The 23,434-nt window shown below is 32.3% G+C and overlaps 2 protein-coding genes across 2 annotated transcripts in view; both read right to left on the bottom strand.

Annotated features, from left to right (window-relative positions):
• The window catches only part of LOC126723914 (putative disease resistance protein RGA3), a 74,086-nt gene that overhangs the window by 10,796 nt on the left and 39,856 nt on the right, over nt 1-23,434 (bottom strand). The window lies entirely within an intron of this gene.
• LOC126723916 (pentatricopeptide repeat-containing protein At3g29230-like) lies at nt 17,342-19,500 on the bottom strand. Its single transcript, XM_050427921.1, has one exon. The coding sequence runs from the start codon at nt 19,118-19,120 to the stop codon at nt 17,501-17,503; it is 1,620 nt and encodes a 539-aa protein (XP_050283878.1). The 5' UTR covers nt 19,121-19,500; the 3' UTR covers nt 17,342-17,500.

Here is a 23,434-nt window from a genome sequence, read left to right as displayed (position 1 = left end):
AATTGAATTGACTATTTTCTGTACTGTGCTTGGAAAATTCTTTGATTATATTAAATAGAGAAAACATCTTACTGAATTTTTCTGCTGGTGGATTGTGGGCGGTGGTAAATATTGGAGTTTTAACTGTGAATTTCAAAAATGTTGCATGTGATCTGAGTTTGTAGTTTGATGCATCAGCCTCTAAGGGTCATACTTTTTTCCTGTCTGTTCTGCTTGATTTGGAATTCTTTTAATGTTATGTCACATCAGCGGCTGTTATTTACATGTTACCTAACTTATAAGTTGAACTAGCTTTGGCAAACCAGATATTGGTTCTGAATCAATGCTAAAATAGAAAAACTAATTCAACTTGGAAGTTAAGAACTGGTTTTAGTTTCTATTTGGTGTTTTTGAACTAGACATAGCAAACTCAATAACTTAAGAACTAGTTTGCGAAACATCCCCTTCATAAGATTTGTTTGTTTCATGTATGAACCACTACTTTGAATTAGCAAATTCTGCAGTGTAGCACCCAATTAAGTTTCTTCTAACCATGAAATTCCAGTAGATTACCATTAAATGTATGGTTTTCACTTCAGCAAGTAGGGTCCTTTCCAAATCTCCAACTTTTTTCTAAACCTGTGTGGAAAATGTATAACTACACCTAAGTTAGGTTAGGAGAACATAATTTGTATGGACACTTCGAATTTTGGGTCTTCAATAAGGAAATTAATGGAGATAGTAGATACAATGATTAAGAGGAGAATAAACATTTTGTCTACAAGAAACTAAATGGGTAGGTGAGAAATCTAGATAAATTGAAGCTCAGAAATTTTTCAGAACATTGTTTGAGTGGAGGTTTGCTCCAGGAACATATCCTTTCTCTAAATTATAATCACTGTAATCTTAGAAGTAAGCTTAGCTGTGTTGTTCATCTAGTATACCCCGTGTATTTGATGCATTATATTTTATTTGCAAACCTTATTACTTACTACAAAAAGAGAGCTACAGAAGCTTACCTAGATGTTTAGATAATACTGCTTATGAAAATTTTAAAGAGGTGAAGATGAGCAGAAAAGGCTGTCTGGGAGGTAAAGGCTTATGATGGGGTGATGAAGGATGGAGAGAGAATATTTATAAAACTTGCTAAGACAAGGGAAATAAAAACAAGAGAATTGAAGTGTGTCAAGTGCATTAAGGATGAAGATCAGAGAGTGTTTGATGCATGAGGCAGTGAGAAGACAGATTTATTATATTTTATTTGATTTTAAGTATCAAGGGCAATTTTGTGTTGTACAATTTAAATTTAGATTATTGATATGTATTTTATATGTTTTTACATTTTTATGTAGTACAATTTAAACTTAGATTATTGGTGTATATTTTATCACCTTTTTACATTTTTATTTTGTGCTTCATGTTGATGGAAATTATTTAGATTTAATTAATATTATTATTATTATTGTTTAGTAAGTATATGAAATAGATGATTTATAATAAGTATGAAATAAACTCACATCCACAAAAAAAAAAAAAAAAAAAAACAAAAAAAAACAAAAGTTTGAAATATCCCTTATATATACATTGTCCTTTTTGGTCATTTATCCCTCAAAAAGCCACTTTTAACAGTTTTTACCAAACACTCAGCTTTTTCATTATGCACTTTTTAACAGCTTTTACCAAACACTCAGCTTTTTGAAACTCCACTTTTTCATTATGCACTTTTACAAAACTCCACTTTTTCATTATGCACTTTTTTAAAAAACTGAACCAAACTCACCCATCTTCAGCCATTTAAATATATATATTTTTTAATTCTAATATTTATTTTTTATTTTCTAAATTATTGAAAAGGTTACAATTATCAATTTGTAAAATATTTTTTTTATCATCGCTAAACTATTGAAAGAATATCTTTAAAATATGGGTAAACTATATATTTGGTCCTTATCCTTTATAGCATATTTCAATTTGGTCCATAACCTTTCAATTGTATCAATTTGGTCTTCAACCTTTTAGTGTCATATCAATTTAATCGTTATTGTTATATTTTAGATGAAAATTGATGACATGTCAAACAGTCAAAATAAAATTATAGAGTATTGTTACAAGGTTAGGGACTAAATTGATACAATTGAAAAGTTATGGACCAAATTAAAATATGGTGTGTAAAATAAGTACCAAGTACGAATTTTCTGAGAAGGTGACCTTTATCACGCACAGCTTTATGAATTTTCTTGGAATGTTACCGTTATCATGCACAGGAAAATGAGGAGTCACCAGTGGCTGCTGACCGTTGAGGCCTTTAGCACCAAAAGAAAGAAAACCGTGTGGACCCGATTGTACTATTCCCTTTCAGCATCTGCGAAGCTAATGAAAACTTTCTTAGAACGATCATATTTTCAAATGCACGAAAGTCTATGACCCAGTCTTTTTGCTTTTTGAACTCCCTTCCCGGAAGTTTCGCAATACCAATATCATTGTGTCAATTCCGTCAAAAAGGTACGTCTGACAATTCAGACCTTTTAAAATGGAATCTGAATGAGTGAATGAGCGAGGCATTTCTTCAGTGGGTACACATTTTGTTGAGAGTTGAATGAGAGAGAGAGAATGAGATTGGATTAGTTGTTTTAGCTGTTCCCATAAAAGTTTCTAGTACTTCAAGGCGATTGGATTAGTTGTAAATGGATGTGATGGTGGTGATCAGCAGTTATTATTACCATTAAAGTAATGCATGATAGGAAATTTTTTTGGTCTTATTATCATTTATCAAGTTTCTTTACTGCTAGATCAAGTTTTTTGGAAATTTTGATATATGTTTATCAATGAAATCACTCTTTTGTTCTTTTGTCAGGTTGAATGGCATGATTATAGGTATGCTATTCTTCTTTTGATCATTGAGAGCGAGAAAAGGCGAGTGCTGGAGGGATTTGTGAAGACCATGAAGCTGGCTTTGTTCACGATTTCTTTTTTTTTTTGGGGAGAAATTGTTCATGAAATTTTAGATATAAAGTGTTAAGATAACAGATCAATAGGATCAAGTTAATCCTATTGATGCTAGTTTTGAGAAAGATAAAGATAAGCACCAAGTTCAAATCTCATCATCTCAAGATCAGGATAAGACCAAATATCTAGAGCTGCTGCAGAATATTGAGATAGAAATGGATACAACTGAAATTTAATCTTCTTGTATTTGAATTGTTGCTATATCTTTTCAGGTGTAACAGATTTACATGTATAGCTGTATAAATATTAATGCAAATGCACTGGTTTTGGTCATTGAAGCCAAAACCAATTCCCCGACTTTATTTTCATGGTATCAGAGCATTCTTAGGCTAACGCCAATAATCTTTTGATCCTTTGACAATGTCTTCCACTGCTTCCAACCTTGACTTATCTACTAAGATCTCATCACCTTCCTTTCTTCTTCCCAATTTTCCTCAAGGGATCCCTGCCAAGTTAGATGGCAGCAACTACCTTAATTGGCTCTCAAGATTTCTTCCTGCCTTACGCAGCAATGGACTGATGGGTATCGTTGACGGTTCTGATCCGTGCCCACCAGAATTTTTAGTTGATGCTGAAGGGAAAAAGACTCTTAATCCCGAATTCACTCTTTGGACTAAGAAGGATCAATATCTTCTTAGTTGGATCAATTTTACTCTCTCGGAGGATGTACTGTCTACTGTTTATGGACTAGACACTTCGAAACAAGTTTGGACTGCACTGGCCAATCGCTTTGCCTCACAATCTCGCTCTCGCATTGCTCATTTGAAGAGACAATTGCAAAATTTAACTCAAGGCTCCAAGACCTGTTCAGAGCACTTGCAGACAGCCAAATCTTTGGCTGACCAACTAGCTGCAGTTGGTAAACCTCTCCCTGAAGATGATCTCATCTCATATGCACTCAATGGTCTCAATCCTTCATTTAACAACTTCATCACATCTTTCTCTCTTGCTACTCGAGACAACCCATTGAGTTTCGTAGACTTCAGAGATGAACTCTTGAATCATGAAATGTTACTCAACCAACAAAATGCTGCTATATCTGATGCAACAAACTTCGCTTTGTTCACCAACAGGCCTAGATCTAATCAAATTCCTCCCAACAATAAGATGCAGTACACACCCAAATTTCAACCAAGAAACTTCACTCCCAAACATGCTCATGGAACATCTGATTCTCGTCCTAAACCTTCTCAAGTCAATAGTGGTGCCCCTTTCAACAATGGTGCACGTGTTCCATGCCAAATTTTTGGCAAGACCAATCATCAAGCCCTTGACTGTTATCATCGCATGGATTACTCCTACCAAGGTAGACATCCTTCAACGCAACTTGCAGCTATGGTGGCCCATACAAATGCTGCCTTCGAAGATCAAAAATGGTTTGTTGATAGTGGTGCAAATGCTCATATCACCAATGAACTTGAAAATTTGACAATTCAGCAACCTTTCCAAGGCACTGACACAGTAGAAGTGGGAAATGGAGCAGGACTTGCTATAGAAAACTCTGGTTCAATCACTCTTCCCTCTTTTTCTTCAAACTTGCATCTTAAAAATGTCTTACATTGCCCAAATGCTTCTGCCAACTTACTTTCTATTCAAAGATTTTGTTTAGATAATGCATGTTACTTCATACTCACCTCATCTCATTATTTTGTGAAGGACCTTCGAACACATGCAATTCTTTTGGAAGGGAAAAGTGAAAATGGCTTATATCCACTACGGCTTCAAAGGAACTCTCTTCATGGCAACCGAGCTTTTACTACTTTGTTAGGAATAAAAACATCTTCATTGGTGTGGCATTTTAGATTAGGTCATTCGTCTTTTGATGTTGTTTCTCGTGTTCTTAAACACAATCATTTACCCCTTTCTTGCAATGACTTTAATAAAAATGTTGTTTGTACTTCATGCCAATTGGGCAAAAGTAAACGACAACCATTTCATTCATCTACTCGTCTCTCTACTACTCCTCTCCAACTTGTTCATACTGATATTTGGACTTCACCTGTCCAATCTGTGAGTGGATGCAAATATTATGTGGTTTTCATTGATGACTTTTCATGCTATACTTGGCTCTATCCTCTTTATAATAAATCTGAAGTGTTAACATGCTTTGTCAAATTTAAATTGATGGCAGAAAATCAATTCTCTACAACCATTAAACAATTGCAATCTGATGGAGGTGGTGAGTACACCTCACTTATCTTCCAATCATTTCTCACCAAGCATGGCATTGTCCATCGAAAGTCTTGCCCATACACTTCACAACAAAATGGTCTTGCTGAAAGAAAGTTGCGACATATTCTTGAAACTGGATTAACACTGTTGGCTCATTCTCATCTTTCAAATCGTTATTGGGTTGATGCTTTTCTTACAGCTGTTTATATTATTAATCGTTTGCCTACCCCTATTCTTGATCATATGTCACCCTTTCTCAAGTTATACAATAAAGAGCCAGATTATAACAATTTGAGAGTCTTTGGTTGTTTGTGCTATCCACTTTTGCGTCCTCAAGGCCTTCATAAGCTGGAATATAGATCTAAGCCTTGTATTTTTATTGGATATAGCTATGCAGGTTACAGGTGTCTTGATCCTATTACTAACAAAGTGTACTTATCTCGGCATGTTATTTTTGATGAGAGTTCCTTCCCAGCCAAGGATAAAGCTACTGCACATTTGCCTTCCAAGATTCATGCATCAGGTGATGTTCCTTTCCCCTTTCCTTTTCCTCCTTACAATACTTTCTCAAATCTTCCTTCTTCAATTCCTTCTACAACACTTCCAAACTCTCCATCTACAACACCTACTCCTAATTCTGCACCAGCAAATGAACCACTTGTACACAGCCCACCTACATCTCCTACTCCTCTGCCTTCCATATCATTATCACCACAATTACCACATTCATCTCCAAGTCTGTCAACCTCTACAAGGTCTGATGCACCACTTACTCAACCCATTGTTCCTCATCCAATGCTCACTCGTTCTAAAACAGGTTCTCTTCAGCCCAAAACCTTTCCTGATTATAAATTGTTCCAAACTACCAAATACCCCTTCCAAGGCCTCCACACTACTGTCCAAGAGTTTGAACCATCATGCTATAGCAAGGCTGCTGCAGACTCACGATGGAGAGCAGCCATGAAGCTAGAATTTGATGCCTTGATGTCCAATGACACTTGGACCTTGTGTCCTCGCCCTCCAAATCATAATATCATTCGCAACAAATGGGTGTATACAATTAAACGCAAATCTGATGGCTCAGTAGAAAGGTTCAAGGCTAGATTAGTTGCTAAGGGGTTTGATCAACGAAGTGGAGTGGACTACACTGAAACTTTCAGCCCTGTAATCAAACCTTCTACCATTCGGATTATATTGGCTTTGGCAGTCCATTTTGATTGGGAAATTCGGCAATTGGATGTATCCAATGCTTTTCTTCATGGGAACTTAAGAGAAGAAGTGTTCATGGAGCAACCTCAAGGGTTCATTGATAATGCTCATCCTGATTTTGTTTGTAAGTTACATAAAGCTCTCTATGGCTTAAAACAAGCACCAAGAGCTTGGTTTACACGACTCTCCACATTCTTATTAGAGCTTGGATTTAAAGCTTCATTAGTTGATTCATCATTATTTATCTATGCTTGTGGAGCTGTCCGGGTTTACATGCTAATTTATGTTGATGACATAATCATCACCGGAACTCATGTTCCCATAATAAGTTCCCTCATTTGCAGCATGCAGCAGGAGTTTCCTTTAAAAGATTTGGGTTCTTTAAGCTTCTTCCTTGGCATTCAGGTCTCTCGCACTCCAAAGGGCCTGCATATCTGTCAAACAAGGTATATTTCATATTTACTTACTCGCACTCACATGGCTGATGCAAAACCTTCCAAGTCACCTTGTTCTTCTACCTCTAAGCTCTCTAAATATGATGGTGACTTACTCAATGATCCTACTGTCTATCGGCATATTGTTGGCTCCTTACAATATTGTACTCTCACTCGTCCAGAGATTGCTTTCTCAGTTAATCAACTCTGTCAGCACCTACATGCTCCAACTTCAACTCACTTATCAGCTGCAAAGCGTGTATTACGCTATCTTAAGGGTACACCTGATCATGGGTTGTTCTACTCTAAAGGTTCTCTCCAACTTAATGCCTTTTGTGATTCAAATTTGGCTGGTAGCCTTGATGATCGACGCTCTACTTCCGGATTTTCAGTTTTCCTTGGAGATTGTCTTATTTCTTGGAGTGCTAAGAAACAAGCTGTTGTTTCTCGGTCTAGTACTGAAGCTGAGTATCGTTCCTTAGCCATCACCACAACTGAACTTTACTGGTTGCGAATGTTGTTTCAGGAAATTCAAATTCCTCTTAAGGTAGCTCCTGTGCTATGGTATGACAATGTCAGTGCACTTGCCTTGGCCTCTAATCCAGTGTTTCATGCCCGTACTAAACATATTGAAGTTGACTATCATTTTGTTCGCGAGAAGGTAGTCAATCGCGACATCATAGTCAAGTTCATATCTACCCTTGATCAGGTTGCTGATATTTTTACCAAAGGATTGTCTTCATCACGTTTTGTTTATCTCAAATCCAAGCTGATGGTTGTTCAACCCCCATCACCTTGCGGGGGGCTGTTAAGATAACAGATCAATAGGATCAAGTTAATCCTATTGATGCTAGTTTTGAGAAAGATAAAGATAAGCACCAAGTTCAAATCTCATCATCTCAAGATCAGGATAAGACCAAATATCTAGAGCTGCTGCAGAATATTGAGATAGAAATGGATACAACTGAAATTTAATCTTCTTGTATTTGAATTGTTGCTATATCTTTTCAGGTGTAACAGATTTACATGTATAGCTGTATAAATATTAATGCAAATGCACTGGTTTTGGTCATTGAAGCCAAAACCAATTCCCTGACTTTATTTTCATAAAGAACATGACTCGTATCTATTTTAGTTGGGATCAAAATCAAGATGTAGCTATTTTGGCTTTCTTGAAACACTGAAATCACATATTTATATTGTAAAGCTAAGTTAGCTAAGCTATAAAACCTTTTTGTTTTGGGTTTTGTTCATTTGGTTGTGGATAAAAATTTAAATGAATTTTTGTTGTCTTTGAGAATCATAATTATGAGCTTGTCTTTGAGAAGAAATTACTAGCTTTTATTCGCGCTGGTTGTGCCTTTTATATAAGTACTTTGTGATGACTGATTTGGAGTCACTGAAGCAATTAAGGATTAGTTTCTTAAAGATTTATAAGATACTTAAAAGCAATCCTAACATATTTATTGCTAACAAAATCAAAGGCCATAGCTTGGAGAAACTAGCACGGTTATATATTACTTGTGCAGCAATTTTACTTCTTTAAGATAAGTAATATGAGGTGGAATACTGCCAGCCACAACAAATTTACAGTAGATGCTGTAGATGCTCCTCAACTGAGAATGGTCGTGCTTCAATTTTTGCTGTATGACCGTCGACCGATGCTTCTAAAGCCAAAACTTAAAAATCAAATTATTATTAGAAATCCGTCAACAACAAATAGAATGCATCTTGAAGTTATGCACTAACAGCTAAGGATTCTTTGAAATTTTAGTTTAATACAAAACAAGAAAAAGGAAAGGGAGAGAGTTAAAACCATTGCACTATTCATAAGCTCAAGTGTGCAATCTCAGGTGGAAAATCTGCTACTGTTTGTGTGGAAAAAAAAAATCCACAATACTCTATTGTAGGAATGTGAGAATACCACGTGAGAGAACAATTAGTACCTAAATATAAATAATTACTACTTAGGGAAAATTACTGTGAAACAAATCATATTTTGCTATCATTTCTAGTAAATTTTTTATATAAGTACAATCAACCTGAATTTATTAACTGAATAGAAAATTAAAAGGGATAAAGGATTCAAAACATTGTTTTTCCAGTACTAATCACACGTAAGTAGTGATGATTTATATGGCAATTACAACAAATATTCTGTTACATTGAAGCTCCAACTTCATTTGAATTCACTGCAACTCCATTAGGGGCATCATCTCCATGTAGCTGAGCAGAAACATCGTCTATGGCTGAATAAGAAATGGATACTCTTAGGCAAAGAAATCAGGATCAGAGGAAAAAATCATAGATTTAGTATCATAGGTAAATCATTATTTACTTTAGTATACATACAAATTCTGTTTTTTTGTTGTATTTTCACTTGAACACAAACTGTACCGAATAACACAAATTCCACATTATTTTTTTCCCAAGTACAACAGGGAATTCAGTTTCTTTATCAAAATAAAACGAAATCCTAATACAATACAAAAAATTAAAAAATCTTCTTTTTTGTTAAGAAAATTAAAAGAAGGAAAAATCAAAGAAAGAGACGGGGGAACTTTACCAGAGCCACCGTCGGAATTGGTGGAGCGGAACACGGTGGCTGCTAGCTGTAACCATGGAGATTGAGCATCAACTTCTCTCTTACCCGTTTCTATCCAAACCCTAACCCATCTGGGTTTGAAAAGCATCAAATTCTCACTTAAACACCCGATTCTCTCCAAACCCCAACCCTTACTCTCTCTCTGATCTGGGTCTAAAAAGGGTGCGAGTGTGTGGGGTCGGGATCTCAGCTGGTGAGTTACTATATACTGTTTTTTCTTTGTTTTTGCTTATGGGTTTGAGTTGGGAATGCGGGAAGTGACGGGGTTGAGGGAGAGGTAGAGAGCAAGCGTGGAGGTGGAGAGACCGGTGGAGGCGCAGTCGGGGTTGAGAGAGTGGAGTGCTAGGGAGAGTGAGGGAGAAACTCATTTGAGGTGAGAGAGAGGAGCCATGGAGTTTTGATGAGAGAAACAGAGAAAGTGAGAAGAGACAGAAGAATGAGAGAGATAGAGAAAGTGAGAAGAATCGTTGAAAACTAACGTTAAGTAACTCATTGTTCTGTTAAGTGTATTTTAAATGGTGTGGCTGATTTTAGGCCATAGATTGATTTTAAATCAATCTCAGCCTTTAACTGGACACTTTCCATTTCATATTGGAATGGAGAGGATCTGGATCCATATTTGAGAGGGAAAAGCTCTTAGATTGATTTTTTTTTTTTTTTTTTTTTTTGAAGAAATCTTTACACGTTTCCATCACTACAAAATAATCGTTGCAATTTACAACACTTAACCAAGACGACTTGTCGTACAAATACGTTTTAATATAAACGACTGCAGTATAACGGAGCCCAGAGGACCAGAGTGTTTGCAAATTGCAACTTTGCATTCACTTAATTAAGCTTAATACCCAAATCACTTGAGCTTAATTGTATTATTCGACACCCAAAAAATGAATCATGCCTCGTCCTTGGCCATTAATTATACTGCAATGACTTTATGCTGATATACGGCAGATGCATGTGCTCTGCATATTTTGCTTTGAAACATTTAACACAATCTCGTCCTTTGGTGGCAGTGTGTGGCAGCATTGATCGTTGAACATATAGAGCTTTATTCGTAAGTTTTTTTTTTTTTTTTTTTTTTTTTAAAGAGGAATAGCTTTATTCGTAAGTCTTGAACACCTTGTGAACATAGGCCTTAGGCCCTTCTTTTATATACATTTAATTTAATTTTGAAACTTTGAACTAATTTAAGTCTATTTCGAATGGTATATTTGATTGAGATTGAAAATTTTAACTAAAAGTATTATAGATAAAAGTGAAAATTAATTGAAATAATATAATAGAATGTATAAATAATATCAAAAATTTTAATAAATTCATAAATAATAATAAAAAAATTAAATAATAAAATGATCTAGATAATATTTGTTTTTGAAAATATTTTATCGAAAATTTTTTCAATTTTTGATAAATTTTTTTTAAAAATAATATATTATATTGTGCTCTTAAAACATATTTTAATAAAATTTATAATAAAATAAAATGATTTTTAAAATTTTATTTTTCAAATTATCTTTCATTAAGAAAAAGAAAATATGGAACCAAGTGCACAGGTCACGTTCCTTCGAGAAGAAATGACCAGGCTGCTTCAGCCTTCAGTCATGTCACCAGGAAGACCAATGACAAATGGACCCAATTAATAAAAGAAGAAAAGGGCCACGGGTTGATAAGAAATAACATAGATACATTGGTTTTGTCTTCATTGAAACAGTGTCTTGGCCTCATTGTGATTTGTGACATGTTGAAATTATTTTGGGAAACAACCATGGAAATCTGAGCCAGTTAGAGTTTGAAGACTTTGAATATTTACCCAAGGGTCATCAAGCATTTTTGTCGTGGTATTACAGAATAATTCATGCACCAAATGGGCCCAAGTCCAAAATGGTTTAAAATTGTTATAATTTAATTATTTTATTAGTTTAAAAAACATATATGAGATAAATTTTTTATTTTTTTAAACTTTAATTTATTAAGAATAAAAAACAAGTACAATAATCAGTAGATTGCAACTATTACTAAAAATGAAAAAGCTTTAAGAGCAATAGAAAGTTTAGCAGCAGAATAAACTGTGCAGTTTAAAGATTTCCTAACATAGTAAAATTCACAATTAACAAAATAGACCAAATCATTTGGTTGTTCTTCTCTAACCAGAGTATCAAAACATACTTTTGTATCCTTTCCCACTATGACATTGCACTAATTTTCAGACATAGGCAAGTTTAAACTTTAAAGCCCACAAAATTACAATTGTTTTAGCTTCAATAGGAGTGCATAAGTCATAAATCTTGGTCCAAACCTTTAACAGCTCACCAATTGCATTTTTTACCACCACAATTAAAGAGGTGAAATCATGTGACTATGTGAGATAACAGCATCTACATCTAGTTTCATATAGTTTCTAGGAGGGGATTTCTATGACTATGTGAAACAGCAGCATCCACATTTGGAGACTTAATGTATTACAATTTACTCCTAAATTTTACTCTTGCTAATAATCATAAGATATAAATCATAAGTGTAATGTGACTATATAAAACATCTCAACATGAATTATTCACATATATAAAAAGGGTAAAATTCAGTCATCAACCCTAAGATTTGGTTTAATGTGAGCTACATACAAAATATTTCAAAATTGACCAACTCAGTCCCTAATAACCATGAGAAAAGGGAGAAAAATGAGTAATGGTTTAGGAACTAAGTTGAGTTTAAGAACCAAGTTTTTTAATTTAAAAATATCTTGAACTTGGCTAGCATTGGAGTAAAACTTTGAAGAGTTAATTGTATTTTACCTTATAAAAAATGACCTTTACAAATTAACAAAATATAATGAATATTCTAGGTATGCATTAGTATTTGGATATTGAAATAGTACTTAATATTCATGTGAGTATAATTTTATAGTCTAGAATAATTTTTAAGTAATACACACACATAAATATATATATATATATATATATATATATATATTAATTTGTTTGTGCAAACATAATATGTGCATATCAACAAATTTCTACGAACTACAGGGCACTGCAACACAAATGGTGAAGATTTTGATACTCCAAATGACGTGGTTTGGATTATTTTAGCATGTGTGGTTAAATACACTCAATAATTGTTTTTTTTTTTTTTTTTTTTTTTTTTTTTTTATATTTTCATACTAATGGTATCAAAGAGTAATTTTGGTATCACATCAAACAATTTTAGAATTTTTTGGTATCAAAACTTTATAAATCTGATTTTTTAAGAGATAATAAACGTTTAATACTTTAATTTGTAATTTTTTTTTATTGATTTAATTGTTATGTCTTTTCATGCCTTTCCAATCTCTCAAAAGACAATATAAAAATCAAGTCTGCAATAAGCGAAAAAATAAAGTTGAGCAAAGCTCAGTGTCTCAGTCACGCCACACCAATGACCAAACACACAACGGAACTTGTTGGCTTAGGCTCACGTCTCTATTAGTATTTTCTTTTACAATTCGAACACAGCCACGCGTGTCTTAAACTGTGAATTTTTCACCCGGTTGTTATTGGTAGATTTGTATTTTGTAATGAGTAATGCTATAAAATGGCACAATTTTGTGACACAAATCGTCACATGGTGATTTATGATGGGTGAATATGTGTCCCTATATGGCTTATTGACATAATTTTACCAATCACAATTCGCCATGTGCCAAGTTGTAGCACAAAGTTATGCCATTTTTGGTGATATTGGCATTACTCATTTGTAATAAACAAAGTTTGGTTAGAGCACTAGCATCTTCAAATACTACTTTATTTATTTTACTAATTTATTTCACAGCTCACTCAATATTTCAATTCTTTTTTTTACATACAACTCAAAAAAATAATGTAAACTACCTAACAAAATAATATAAGTACTATTTTCTCTCTTTTCTCTAACTCTTCTTTTCTCTTCACCCACAACCACAAAATTAAAAAAAATTATTTTTTCTTTACAACCCATGAACAGTAAAAGGTTGCATATATGCAACCATACTATAGCAAGGTGGCAAATTTTTTTAAGAGTACAAACCCGAATGAAGCGGGTTTCGAGTGTCTTGGGTTGTAAAATAGTAACCGGGGGTGTTTAAACTCTTATTAAAAAGAATTATTATAAATATATATTTTAAAATTATAATCATTGAATTGTATATATTTTTTATGTTCTTATGCCTAATTTTGTATCGGTAGAATATTATTTATTATTCAATTCATAAAATACAAAAAAATTGAAATTTAAACACTTAATTGATGAAACAACTATTGATTTTTTATTTTCTTAGAATTTTACAAGCAAAATGTAATTTAAATGTAGATTTGTCAAAATTCACATTGTAAAAATTACTGTAACCAAGTCTGTCATATGACCCCAATTTTGACCCAACAACTAATTTTTTTTTTCTTACACAAAAAATTTATAATAATTTTTGTAATAGTTGAGTTAACAAGTTTTTACTGGTTTTCATTTAAATCCAGTAATAAAATAACATTCCCCTAGATATCAAATTTGTTGTGTCAATAGAGTAGGCCAAAATGGGCAAATACCTTTTTCGCGCAAATTATACAGCCTTCTGCCCCCTTTTCCAAACTAATTAGGGAAATACACTTCTTTTGTAATTCAATTTTTGAACAATCGAGTTATAACAAACTGAAAATTAAAAAAAAAAAAATTGCTGGAACTCGAGCTCCATGAACTCGAGTTCCATACAATTTTTGAAAGCCCTATAGTGGAGTTTTAACATGCAAGTTTTTTTTTTTTTTTTTTTTTTTTTTAAGTTTGATCGCTCTATTAGAGAGCCCTATAGTGGCGTTTTAAATATCTATAGTGGCGTTTTTATGGAACTCGAGCTCCATGAACTCGAGTTCCATGCAATTTTTTTGTTTTTAAGTTTTACCTACAGCTACGTTTCATGGAGGCCTATAGCGGCGTTTTTTATGGAACTCAAGTTCCATGCAATTTTTTTTTTTTTTTTTTTTATAAGTTTGATCACCCCATACTCGATTTTCTACAAATCAAGTTTTACATTGAAACTCGATTTTGAGAAAATCGAGTTACAAAAGAGGTGCATTTCCCTAATTAATTTGAGAAAGGGGGCAGAAGGTTGTATAATTTGCGCGAAAAGGGCATTGGCCAGATTCCCCCCAATAGAGTATATAGACTTTGTCTTATGCATTATAAACTAAAAACTTTTATTTGTTGTGACTTTGCTAAAAACTTTTTCAACAAATCTAGTTATATATTTATTAAAGATAGGTTTTAGTTATTTGTCATATATTTAGTATAAAATCAACAAAAAATTATGTCTTTTGAAACATGCTAAGTATAGAAGCTACCAAAAATTATGTGGCACCTAATTAAATAGACACTAAATTTGATTAATTTTTTATTTTAATTCTTTAAATTCACTTGGATAATATTGTTGATCATTTCATTCATATTTATCTCCAGCCATTTAAATATAATTTTTTTAATTCTAAGATTTATTTTTTATTTTCTAAATTATTGAAAATGTTACAATTATAAATTTGTAAAATATTATTTTATCATCACCAAACTATTGAAAGAATATCTTTAAAATATTTATGAACAAAAAATAGCGACAAAAAAAAATAAATTTGTGCAAATTTTAGAGACGGAAAAAAGATTTAAGTCTCACCAAAAAAAAAAAAAAAAAATCATCTCTCAAGATCTAGAGCAAAAACACACACACACACACACACACACACATATATATATATATATATATATATATATCATTCAGCTTCTATGCACACAGGTTATAAATGTTTTATAAATAAACATCAACCAGACATACAATATCACAATCATCGAATTAAATAATTAATTTTAAATTTGTAATACTCAACTCGACTGATTTACAATCTTACATAATCGAATGAAGAAAATTGTGCTCATTCATAGGAAACTAATAAGAATCACGCACCATGTGAATGGTGGACCTCAATGTGATGAATACCAGTGTCTATTGTTCCCAATCAAAGTTGATGAATATGTACATAAAATAAAATAAAATAAATGTTGATGAATAGGTAATGTTGCAGACTTGCTTGTAATAACCCATTGATTGCTTTTGAATTTTGAATTCAATAAAAGTAGGTGATGTGCTTACCTTGTTTTAAATCAAAATGCGCAGTGGTGAGGCCTGATTGTTGCCTGCAGGTCATAAAGGTAATTGCGTGTAGACAATGTAGTAGGATTTCATGGGTTTCAAAGCATGATACGTGAAGTCAAGACTTGTGGGCTTGAATAAAAAAAAAAAAAAAAAAAAGACTTGTGGGCTAAAGGGCCCAATCTGTGAAGTAGAGATATAGATGATGAGTGGGCCACAGACACGTTTTATATTGGCCCAACCAGAATATGTTGAGTGAGAAGCTCCCTATAGCTAAACAGCATAAACCCCTTTGCAAGCTTCAGTTCTAGCTCCCACATCATTTTTAATCAACCATATGATCCTATCCCTACAATGAATCAGATCATTATGGACTCCTGCATTTTGCTGCATCCAAATATGGTAGATGAATGTAGCCCAAGCAAGCTTGCACAAGATATCTCTCAAGGCTTTGCCCTTATGAGAATGAAACCCCTATTTATGTTGGGAAAAAACCACGATAACATGCAGCGCAATTATTTTCAATTTTTACTCTTTGTACAAATTCTATGGTCGCTTGAAATGAAGTAGGCATGCACAATAATCAACTCAAACAGAAATATCCAACAACAATCCACAACCAAGACATCAATTTTTTAAACCGTCCAATGGGAAGGGAAAAACCGCAAGACCAAGTCCAGTATAAATCTTCCACTATTGAATAAAGAGTTTACAACAATCTTCTCTAGAACAAATACTAAAGACACCAAAGCATTATGAATACACAGCTCTAGGATTAAAGCAAATATATGACATTAAAGTGGATTTCAACAAAAATAACAAAAAAAGATATTACCAAGTGGGTCTTAGCTTCCGAGCACATAGAGAGGAATTTCAAGCAATCTGCAGACTAACCAAGTACGTTTTCTACAGTTGCTGCCATTTTCTTCAAGTAAAAGAGTAATAAACTAATAATAATAATAAAAAATGACCCTAATATCAGCATTGTAACCCCAATAAACTCTCTCTTCATCCAAGTTAACCTTTTATGCTCAGTTCATTCTTTCAAATGCATATTGCTATAAGGCCAATTACGAACGACTGCAGTGACAATGCATGCTACATCCTCAAGCTAGCCAAAGTTTGAAAATGGCAGGGAATTGTGAAAATTTGCCATGGATTGGTTATTCAAGCCTGACAGCAATGGCCAGAAAACTATTTCCCAAGTTTATAGACGTAAGCAATGGAGAACATGACACAAAATGTAAAAAAGAGATTCCACTAAAATTGTGTACTCTTCCGACCACATGAAAAAAAAAATGATGTTAAGCTCTAGACCATTAAACTTCGGTAGAAAATAAGACAATAATAGAGAAAAAACATATATTTTGTAGACAAGGTGTTCTTTCTAAAGGTGAAATTTGATTAAAAACCTATTCAAGAAAATTGACTGAAATGAAGCATTGATATATTTCCAGGTTTCAAAGTAGTGATTTTTTTTTTTTTTTTTTGGTTAAAAGAGGATTTGAGGGTAATTTTTCAAATACTCAAGTAAGGACAAATCCAATCAAGTTGAGCTTAACCCAAACACTTAAACATATATATGTATCTAAAGAAATATTTTAAAACCCCTAGAGCAAAACATTGTACTAGACTTCTAAACGAAGCTTTCGTTTCCCAAAATTAGTGAGCACATAGACTCAATTATCAATATTTCAAACTTAGAATCTTAGGAAAGAAACTACAGTTAGAGAGAACAATTTTTCTATCATTAAAACCTAGAAAACATACACGTCCACATTTATCAATCAGTCAAGATTTTCAAAGCAAAAGAATTCATTTAAGAAACTCTATATTCAACAAAATAGAAATTTAATCCCAAAGGGGACTAAGAGAATCAAGAGATGAGAAATTTAATTTTTAAGTGTTAAGTTAATTAAAACTTTAATAAGTGTTTGCCTTAACCCTCCGTTATCTTTAACCTCCCTGCTCATGTTCCATCAGGTCTGGTAGATATTCAAATGATCTTAACGATTTTGTCAACCCCCTCAAGGCTCTATAGATTTCCTCTCTCTCAGAATGCCTCTCATCTAAGGAATAGAACTCAACAACAGAATCGTTGACCTCAATCAAGCTAGATCCTGGCAATTTTCGCAACCCTGTATCCCTCATTGCAACTTTTAGTCGTGCAACATCTTTCCATCTCCCAAGATCCCCATATATATTTGACAGCATAACGAAATTTGAGGGGTTCTTTGGTTCAAGTTTGATAAGCTGGTCAAGAGCCACTTCAGCCAACTCAATGTTTTTGTAAATCCTACATGCCCCAAGTAAGGCAGCCCAAATAACAGCATCTGCTTCCATGGGCATCTTCCTCACAAACTCTATTGCCTGGTCTAAAAGACCAGCTCGGGCAAACAGATCAACCATACAACCATAATGCTCAATTTGAGGCACAATTGAATAATCATCAACCATTGACTGGAAATATGAAAAGCCATCTTCAACTAAGCCCATGTGTGTACAAGCGCATAGGATACCTAAGAATGTGATTCCATCTGGTGTTTCTCCAGCATTTTTCATCTCACAAAACAGATTAAGGGCGTCACTCCCATGTCCATGCATTGCTATGCCATTGATTATGGTGTTCCACGTGATCAAATCCTTTCTACCCATGCTCTTGAACACATCAACAGAATTTTCTATAATTCCACATTTTGCATACATGTCAATCAAAGCATTCCCAATGTAAAGATTTCCCTTATATCCATTACTCTCCGCATACGCATGAACCCACTTACCTAAATCAAGAGCTCCTAATCTCGAACAAGCAGACAATGCGATCACCAGTGTGGCATCATTAGGAAGCACATTACCCTCAATTAGCATCCTTTTGAATGTCTCCATAACTTCAAAGAATTTCCCGTTTCGGGCATACCCTCCAATCAATCCATTCCAAGAGAAAATATTCCTCTCAGGCATCTCTTCAAACAACCTCTCACACGCCTCAACATCTCCATTATTCGCATAACCATTCAACACTGTATTCCAAGACATCACATCCCGGTTAGGCATCTCATCGAAAAGCTTCCTTGCAGCTACCATATCACCCAGTTCAATATAACCCGAAACCATAGTGTTCCACAACACAACATCTCGCTCAGGGGCCAAGTCAAAAAGGCACCGTGCAGAAACCATATCACTACACAAAATATACCCACTAATCATCGAAGTCCAAGCAACTACATTCCTCTCAACCATCTCACCAAACACCTTGTAAGCAGCTCTAACTGCTCCTCCACCCGCATACATATCAATCAACGTAGTTCCCACAAATGGGTTTGCTCTAAACCCACCCTTTATTGCCACACATTGCACTTCCTGGCCTTCCACATATGCATTAATTTTCCCACAAGATTTCAAAACAAGAGGGAAAGTAAAGCAATTGGGCATCACATCCAAGCTCTTCATATTACTAAACAAAACTAAAACTTCCCTATAAGACTCATTTTGAGCATACCCTTTGAACATTGCATTCCACAGCGCAATATTCGGCGGGTCAGGAATTTGATCGAACACTTTGCGTGCATAAGCCATTTTCTTGAGCTCAGCACAAGCTGTGATAAATCTTCTTGCGATGAAGTAGTAGTAGTCATTATTGTGTAGGAAGCTGTGAATAATTATCTGGGTTTGGATTTGTTTGAGTTGTTTTAGAGCCTTACATGATTGCAAGAGTGCAATGAGTTTTTCTTCAACAAGCCTTTGTGTGGGCTTTGCGGCTAAACTTATAAGCTGAATTTTCGATATTTTAGAAGCAGAAAGCTGTGTGTTAGTGTGCACTTACTGTCACGGCTTAACGAAGAAAGGAAAATGAATTTGACCCCTTTGATTCGGAGGAGAACTACAACTACTACAACTAATAGAATGGTCTGCTTGTGTGTCTTAGTGTTTTGTGTTTTGGATATGCTTTGGTGAAGTGTAACAGTGAAATAAAAATAAGAATTAGACAAATCTTATACATTAATATGTCAAATTTTAAATTTGAAAAATAATTGAATTTTTATCTAATTGCATATTCTCGAAAATTTATGAATATTCTGAAATTTCAATATTTATGTATTCTCAAAAATTTATGAATATTCTAAAACTCCAATATTTGTGTATTTTCTTATTTGAAGTGAACCTATCCCATTATTTAATTAGCAAAATTATTTACTATTACTAGTATTATTTCCGTGCGATGTACAGCTTCATGAAGATTCATATGTAAGCTAAATATTTTTAAAAAAATAATTAAAACAAAATAATTAAATAAAAAGTAATAATAAATTCTAAAATAAGTAAGTAATTTTAATAAAAAAAATTTACTTTAAGTTTCTATTGTGTAGAGTTTGGACATTATTAGTGTTTATCTATTGTAATATTTTAAAATTCTTTTTGTGCTTTCCGTTAATTTGTTAATATGAGATACAGAATGAATTTGATCATTTCTATTTGGGTTATGCCATAGCCAACACAAATAATAATAAACAAAATAGTTCTTCAATACATTTTTTTTCCTAATGATAGTCTAATTAAAAAAAAAAAATCAACAGACTCAAAAATTAAATATAATAATCAAAACCCAAAATCAAAACATACACAAAAGAGTTCAAAAATTGAGAATATAAAAAAAAAAAAAAAATACATAATAGAATCAAGAACTTAAATGGGTGTCCATTGTTTTGCTTCTTTATCAATAGCAGCTCTAAGAATATTTTCCAGAGTGGTCATTAAAAAACTTAAATTACACAAAATTTAATTAAAAGAGAACTTCATATATTGATTAATAAATTAATAAATAAATAAATAAACACACACACAAATACATAAAGTCTTACAATTTCTTTCTACAAATTTTTTTATTTTGAAATTTTTGTATGATAGTTTCATTACTAATGTTGCAAGTTACATATCTATCAAAATTTTAATTAGATAAAAAATTTATTGGGATTTTTCTTTTTGTTTGTAAGGACCTAATATATTGTTAAGGGGACTAAAGTTTAAGGACAAAGTTTGGCTACAAATTTAATTGTACCCTAAGGCCACAACTCTCATTAAATAAATTAACATGACCACATATTTTGAAAATCAAATTGTTAAATTGCATGTTCTTTATGTTCTTAAAACACATATCAAATTTCATGTCAATTGTCTGATATTTTTGATCCATAAATTTAATTTTTATGTGTAATTTTAGATTAAAAAAACTCGAAATTTAAATATTTAATTGATGACATAATTATTATTCTTTTATCTTCTTGAAATTTTTGCAAGTATAGAGGATATAAGAAGAAAATGTAATCTATTTGTAGATTTGTCAAAATTCATGTATAATAATTATTAAAAAAAAAATTGACTAGAGTTATAGTCTAAGTTCAAAACCAAGTTTGTTACCAAATTTTATCCATAATTTAATTATATTGGGTCTAAAAAAATTTAGGGTGGTCACAAATATTTTTTAAGGATTAAAAAATCATAAATTTGAAAATTTATATATAATATTTTTTCCAGGTCAGGGTAGTCTTGTGACCACTCTGATTTGAACGTGGAGTTGCCAGTGTTCTTTATAGTGAATTTCATTTGGCATAATATCCTTCACGCAAATTCAGAGGAAAAAAATAATAAGTAAGCTGAATTTATTAAATTAAAACAATAAGCATGATGAACAATAAGTGTAAGTTGCAAATTCAGAAGTAAAGAATAATAAGTAAGCTGAATTTAATAAATTAAATCAATAAGCGTGATGAACAATAAGTGTAAGTTGCAACTTAGGGAAAAAAAAAGTGAAAAAAATACAAAAAAGTGGAGTGTAATATGTGGGATTTAATTATATGGATGACTTTATTGGTTAAGAGTGATTATATCAAAAAGTGATGACTTTATATATATATATATATATATATATATATATATTTGTTTTTAAATTTTGATAATAGACTATTAGTTGGAGTAGAATTTAAATTTTTAAAACTTAATTGATAAAATTTTATCTAAATTAAATAATTTTTAAATCTTATCGATCCCTTAGTCAAGAGTCTTTTAGCTTAATATCCTAATAAAATATTAATTTAATAAGATGCAACTTGTTAAAAAAATAAATAAATAAAAAAGTGGGTTGTGCGGCATTTAAGTTTAGAAAATTTTGATGATAGACTTTTAGTTTTATTTAAATTAAACAGTTGTTAAATATTATTCCTTTAAGGAAATATATCATAACAAATAATATAAATTAATTTACTAATTAGTTGTTCTTAAGATGTTGATAATAGACTTTTAGTTGGAGTAGAAGTCAAAAGGTTTTTATTTATTTATTTATATTTAGAAAGAAAACGTGAGGTTTTGTCTAGAATTTAAGTTTAGAATTTTTTATAATAGACTTTTAGTTTGAATATAATTTAAAATTGTTGAAGTTTAAATGATATGTTTGATCTAAATTAAAAAATTGCTAAATATTATCCTTTAATTTGAGGAACTATATCATAAAAAAATAATATATTAATTATTTGTTCTTTAGACTTTTAGTTGGAGTAGAAGTCAAAACATGATTTTTTTTTTTTTTTTTTTTTTTTTAAGAAAGAAAACGTGGGTTGTTGTTTGGGATTAAAGTATAGAATTTTTTATAATAGACTTTTAGTTTGAATAGAATTTAAATTTTTTGAAGTTTAAATGATAATTTTTACTTAAATTAAACAATTGTTAAATATTATCCCTTAATTTGAGGAAATATATCCTAACAAATAATATAAAATTAATTTTTAGCTTATGCAATTGTGGACTTAAGAGCACTCACATGAGTGCTTGTATGATAGAAAAAGTATCACATTTTAGCCAGCTTAGCCTAAAATTCACCCATATCAGGTTATGCAAAGTTGTGTAAAAAAACATAGTTTCTACAATAACCACACTATTCATTTTGTATTTATTTTAATAAAGGAAAATAATGGATGATGATTATAGTGTATAAAGAAAGAAATTTTTTATAAATTCAAGGAAAATAGATATTTTATTGAAATGTAGTGTAAAGTAAATAATCTGATATGAGTTATTTTGAAAAGTGAGTATGTTAAAAAAAAATGGTTTTTATACTAAAATTGCAACTGAGCCAAACCTTAAAGTATATATTTGCAATTTTAGCCTTATACAGTTTGCAATTGGGAATAAACCAATAGTAGGTTTCTAAGTTTTAGCTAAACTTGAAAAAACCTAACTTGAACTGCCCAAAGAGATTTACCCATCCCAACCAGATCACATATCCAACCTGTTTTAATCACAAAATCCACGAGGTGCCTTTGCACCCCAATTGTAGGGAGCTCCAAAACCAAGTGCCATCGGAAACTTTTATGTGGCGTTTAGTACGGGGTAATGTTTTAAGATTCTCAGGAATGTTTAAAGATTCCTATACCTGGTTGCAAATTACACTAGAGAATCGAATGCTAGGATTTCCTCTCAACCCGTTTTGGTGGGAGTGTGAGTTCTCTTTAAAACAGGTGGGTACTCAGATTTCAAAACTTAAAGGAAATTGCATTTTTTATAAATTGCCAATTTTAAACCTTTTTCTTTATCATTTAAGCAATTGAGATATTTCCTTCATATCTCTTCCCGCCAAAATAACATAAATAGGATAGACAACTTTGTTGATATATTCATTAATAAGGTTCTATCTAGGTTTCACACGTGAAAAAAAAGAAAAAAGAAAAAAAAAGAAGAGTTTGAAGGGGACTATCTATTGTTGCAAAGTATTTACTTTTACTGTTGTATGTGTTGCTCAACACATTATTAATGGATCTATTTTCATAGAAATTTGTTAATGTATTTATTTGTATCTCAGATCTTGGTTTTGTTTAGTTGCTAGAAATATAGATCTAGATT

This window comes from Quercus robur, chromosome 4 (genome assembly GCF_932294415.1).
Source record: "Quercus robur chromosome 4, dhQueRobu3.1, whole genome shotgun sequence".
Classification (NCBI taxonomy): domain Eukaryota; kingdom Viridiplantae; phylum Streptophyta; class Magnoliopsida; order Fagales; family Fagaceae; genus Quercus; species Quercus robur.
The sequence above is the reverse complement of the archived record's forward strand: the minus strand, read 5'-3'. Positions and strand labels throughout refer to the sequence as shown.

What these genes read in the sequence shown, in the direction of transcription:
- LOC126723916 (XM_050427921.1), bottom strand. Translation starts at nt 19,120, where the DNA reads ATGGCTTATGCACGCAAAGTGTTCGATCAAATTCCTGACCCGCCGAAT.